At 33.5% G+C, this 5,338-nt stretch overlaps 1 protein-coding gene across 1 annotated transcript; it reads right to left on the bottom strand.

Annotated features, from left to right (window-relative positions):
• Positions 1–457: 457 nt before the first annotated feature.
• Positions 458–3,564, bottom strand: LOC104233955 (fatty acyl-CoA reductase 3-like). Its single transcript, XM_009787423.2, has 11 exons — positions 3,406–3,564; positions 3,146–3,250; positions 2,923–3,026; positions 2,578–2,777; positions 2,402–2,502; positions 2,121–2,313; positions 1,868–2,029; positions 1,683–1,764; positions 1,293–1,565; positions 1,038–1,165; positions 458–908 (listed from the first exon to the last, which is right to left on the bottom strand). Exons 2-11 carry the CDS (start codon positions 3,222–3,224, stop codon positions 761–763), a joined length of 1,470 nt encoding a protein of 489 aa, XP_009785725.1. The 5' UTR covers positions 3,225–3,250; positions 3,406–3,564; the 3' UTR covers positions 458–760.
• Between the last annotated feature and the right edge of the window lie 1,774 nt (positions 3,565–5,338).

Below are 5,338 nucleotides of genomic sequence, written 5' to 3'. Positions count from 1 at the left end.
TGTAACCAGTCATTTTAAACGTGGTAGGTTCCATGATGTTTTTCCTCTAAATGAGGTATCTAGGGGTTGGTTATTTCCTATGCATTATTGGTGGACCTTCATATTGTAATCATATTGACCTATATTTTCTATGTAGTAACAAAGAAATTTTTAACATAGAAACTAATTAGGTAAAGTCGGTCAAACCAAGGTGGACCGTTGACTTTCACTATACTACCTATATTTTCGGGTAAAATTCACAAAATCACTTTTCATTATAATTCCTTATAAAATAGCATTTCCTCCTTCCCAATTTTTGTGCTGCTCGAATTTTAAAAGTCAAACAAATTATTCTTTGACCATTATTTTTTCTTATTCCTTTTAATTATTTAATTATACTGTGACTTATAGTATTTTTTACATAGTTTTTAAATATAAAAATTTTATTAAGAAAAAATAAAAATTCTATATTCAAATGTATTGTCAAAATTAAAATGTTTGAATTAATTGGAAGAAAGAAAAATATTACATAAATTGGGACAGAGGAAATAACTCTAAATTCTAGGACATTATTTTGAAACTTCATGGCAATGCCTATTTTTACTAATGTCAATATTTTCTTGAACTGACTTAGTCACGTACAAAATTACATAATGGAATTTAAGAAGAAACAATAGCTAAGCAGAGTACATATCGACCTCTTATTTAGAATTTAATACTGCCAACATAACTTTAAGCAGAGTAGCATATCATCCTCCTTTATTCGCGTAATTCGTCCTTCTTAAAAGATGTACTTCACTAATCCGGGAATATGAATTTCCTTAAAGTATTTTTCCCACTGAATAGTTGTTGGATCAAAATTAAACGTATCATCTGCATTACTTTCTTTTGTTACCATTAGCAACATCTCAGCGTTAGTATCATCGAAACTGGTAAGAAATCAACGGTAATGGTGTTAGAATACCAATTAAGCACATCACAGCTTTAAATTTGATTAATTATTAGATACTTAAACAAACTGTTAACTATTTGGATGTGTTAATAGAAAAAATACTCACACTCCTTTGAAGAACACGTAGGGCTTGTAGAGTTCAGCTAGTCGAATGACGAGATTGTTCCTTCTTTCCAAGTCTGTATGCAGCTTTTGGAAAAGTTGGCAAAGTATCAAGTTTGCCCACTCTAATATCTGAAATTTAACCAGTGGTAGACCATTAATGCGGCCATTAATGCTGAAGTGCATGCCGACATTACGTATCTCTCTTGCATAAATTTCGTAGTTTTTCATAAGAAGATATTAGTATTATTAAACCAACCTTTAATAATGGCTTGTAGTAGATTGTCATGTATTTATGAAGGCTAGCCATGCTATCCAGTGTACGAACTTTCTTTAGTTTGACCGGCTTCCCTCTTTCGTCAATCCACCGATTCTTCTTGAAGTAATCAACGGAAAATTGTATAGTATCACCAATATTTAGTTGATTCCTCCTAGAGGAGCTAATATGGTAAACAGTAGTTGAATGGGAAGAGCAATTTCTATGGGCTACCATAGCCGCGATGATTGAGTTCACTACCATATCAGCTGGAATCTAGGCAAGATGACATTAAGGAATTATAGACGAGCTAATTAAGACCAGCTGATGCAAACAAGAGAAAGTTGGGCATTTCAATATAACATAAGGTATACACAGGACATGCACACATACCACATCTATTATCGATTCTTTATCTCCCATGATAACATTCTGTTTTCCTTTACCATAGGCAACAATGAAGGTGTCCGCGGTTCTGTTGGAAGGAAGAATCGGATTCGCTTCGCTAAGACTCTTTTCCATATGCTCATGCATAAATTGGGGGGGGGGGGGAGGGTACATATATGTATATATATTACCTCATTCCTTCAATCCATCCGGGGAATGGTTCCTTGTAGGTGCTTAATATAATTGTTGGCCGTAGGATTATGAGTTGGAGATCCTCCTTTAAGTGTCCTAAAAGCATCTCTCCCATTGCTTTTGTGAACGTGTATGTGTTTGGCCATCCATGTATCTTTGCCCTGAAGAATCATAATTGTCGTAAAAGAAGGGAAGCAACCCTATAAATCTTCAAAAGAATAGTGAGACTGATTTTATGAAACGTTTAATTACCTCTCAATACCTAGAACTCTCATAGCTAAAGTTACTTCCTTTTCAGCGGCATTCCTAGCTTTAAGGTCGTTTAGTGTCTCCTCTACAACCTTTTGCTCCACTTCTATGTCCAATTGAGAGCCTCCATTAAGCGTCTCACCATAGTGCAATGGTTTCTCTAGTATCAATCCATCATTTTCTCCACAAACATAAGCTGAATTAAAGAATCAGGAGTCTTTACGCTAAAGTCAATGCGCCCCAAGTCATGGTTAGAAAAATTAGTTAAATAATATGGAGCTCACCTGTGCTAATATGGAGAAGCATATTTAGTTTTGAGCACTGTTTGGAAAACTTAAGAATATTCAGGGCACCCAGTGTATTGGTCCTTATTGCCGTATCATATCTGCAAATGGAGTAATTAGTTTTTATTTTTATTTTTATTTATCTTAGGAAAAAGAATGTTAATCTATAACTGCACCTTTCATCAAATCTAGTTGCAGCAGCTGAGTTTACAATTATGTCTATTTCTTTGAACATCTCATTTTTCAGCTCAGAATTTATCCCCAAATTATCACAAGCTATATCACCAGCAACTAGGAAAACTCTGTCTTCTATAAGGGCCTGTAAGTTGGCACCCAATTTCTTCCTTAGAACTCCAAACAGATCTGTCTTTATAACCTGCATTTAGAACATTCTATTCTTTGATTGATCACGTTGAGTAGTGAACTCTGATAATCTTGAATTCTCATGTGGTATAGTCTAATATGATGGCTATTATTTCTACTGCTACACTACTATTACTTCTGTGATAGTTTGGTAGTACCTCGTTGTTAAAACGCTCTTTAGCTAAATTTGAATCTGGAGCTCTAATTAGCAAGTAGAGCTTCTTCACATTTGGCTGGACACGGAGTATCTTCTCGATGAGAACTACATTAATATGTAACAAATAAAGCACTAGAAATTTCATCTATGTTATCATCTCCTCAAGAAGCACTGTTAATGCAACCTATATATAGGAGGGAGAAAGAGAAAGAGAGAGAAAGTACTCTTTGCTAGGTAGCCAGTTGCACCAGCGATGAAAATGGTCTTGCCTTCAAGAAACTGATTAATGCCGCACGATTCCATTGATGAAGAATGTTCACAGAAGTGAGCTAGAGGTAAGAAAATTTATGGGGGTTAAATTCATATTATAAATACTTGTACATATGATATTATTAGGCCTAAAAAGTACTAGAAAACTATGTGTTGCAGGGAAATTATACTGGAAAACTAATTAAGTAAAGCATTTGCACATGTACAAAATCACCTGGATTTCTTGAATGATTTTACGTATGTAGATGGAGTCCAGTACCTACTATATATGTTGAAATGTTCTAAAGACAATATGAGAGTACCAATATTATGTGGTATGTGGCTAGTTAGATACAAATATTTTCAAAGAGAAATGAATGCTACCCATCTCTGCAGTTGCAACTGTAGAGCTATCCAAATATTTATAATGAATTAACAAAGTCTATCTTGTCATAGGCTCCGGCTTGCAGCATGGGATATTACTTTAGTTAGGCGCGGCTTAATAAAAGACCTTAAACTTATCTTTGCAAATATAAACTCCGCGGCACGCATCCGCTTCAATCTATTTAAGCGGCCTCTTAAAGTTATTATTAATTTTCATTTGGATATTTGAATTAAGGCTTGTTCCTATTAGATACTTCAACGTCATTTAAGTTGTGCTATTGAACATATGCTACCACGTATGAACTTGGCATAAAGATCATTTCAAATTAAAAAATAATATATTAATTCGACTCGGCATGCATGCAGTGCGAGGACAATGAATGGAATTGGAGTAATTAGCACTTTTGATTCAAAATCAACCACATAGTGGTAGATTCAATGTACTTCAATTAACGTGTAATAACATAGTCTAAGAACTAAGTCGCTATCACGTAAATCTTACCTACGAGTCTACAACTGCTACGTGAAATCTCAACAACAATAACAACTACACCACAATTTAAACGAGTGGAGTCGATTATGTTTATCCAATTAAATGCGTCTTAGGCCAACTTTATGCAAATATAAAATTTAAATTATGTAACATATTTATAGAGATTATGATGTAACAGCTAAAGCACAACGCCAAACAATAGCTTAGGCTGATTCTACCAAAAGTTTGATTATCTTCGTGTCTGCTTTTATATGATACTAATATTAATTGCATGTTTGAGAGTCTGCCTGAACGAGCTATTTAACCTTTCAGGTAGGTCAAATGACATTCCGGCTACTGACCTAATCGACTATTAGGCCATTGAACATATTATAAATCCTTATACATAAGATATCATCATGGAAATTATACTGGAAAGCAAAGCAATGCCTTTGAACATATGCAAAATCACCTGGATTTCTTGAATGATTCTACTTACATATGATGGAGTTTAGTACCTACTCTATATACTTATATACTGAAGTTTTCCGAGTACCCGTTTTATGTGATATGTGACTAGTTAATTAGATACCCATATTCAAACTTGCATACTGAGTATTACTTTCTCCGGTCTATAATAAGTGAATTTTAATATCTTATTATTTTTTTATTTTAATCCGAAATAAGTGATCTTTTATATAATCAAGAAGGAATTAACTTTGTTTTTCTAAAATTTGCTCTTTTGTATTTTCTTTAGGGGTGTGTCAAACACCTAAAAATCACTTATTATTAACGGGAGCGAGTACCTATATGTGCGGTTGCAACTCTAGTATGCAGACCTGCCCAAATATTTATAGTGAATTACCAAGGTCTATCTTGTCATAGGTCGTGGCTTGCAACAAGGGGTATTACTTTGTTAGGTGCGGCTTAATAAAAGATCTTAAACTTATCTTATATAATTTCATGTATATCTTTATTTGAAGTTTATTCTTGTTGCCTTTTAAGATGCAAAATTATTAAATAATTTTTTGGTTATAATCAATTTCTTCTAATAGTATTTTTGTCAATTAATAATATAGTCAACCGATTTAATTTTTCTCGAAACATTATTGATCATCCTAGATATGATTTTATCATTTTCAATTTTGAAAAAAAAATCTTTTACTTGAGGTTACTGTTATAAAAACGATTAATAAAAAGCCTTAAACTTATCTTTGCAAATATAAACTCTTTGAATGCAACAGTCAGGGGTGTACAAAGAAAACTGACAAACCGCACTAACCTGATTATTCAAGTCAAACCGAGAAAAAAA

Source organism: Nicotiana sylvestris, chromosome 1 (assembly GCF_000393655.2).
Source record: "Nicotiana sylvestris chromosome 1, ASM39365v2, whole genome shotgun sequence".
Classification (NCBI taxonomy): domain Eukaryota; kingdom Viridiplantae; phylum Streptophyta; class Magnoliopsida; order Solanales; family Solanaceae; genus Nicotiana; species Nicotiana sylvestris.
The sequence above is the reverse complement of the archived record's forward strand: the minus strand, read 5'-3'. Positions and strand labels throughout refer to the sequence as shown.

Bases quoted from the DNA above. Each gene is read 5' to 3' on its own strand.
- LOC104233955 (XM_009787423.2), bottom strand. From the start codon at position 3,224: ATGGAATCGTGCGGCATTAATCAGTTTCTTGAAGGCAAGACCATTTTC. The intron at 2,030-2,120 runs GTAATTAAACGT...ATGATTCTTCAG, and splicing joins AGAGTTCTAGGTATTGAGAG to GGCAAAGATACATGGATGGC. The intron at 1,166-1,292 runs GTTGGTTTAATA...GTTAAATTTCAG, and splicing joins ACTACAAGCCATTATTAAAG to ATATTAGAGTGGGCAAACTT.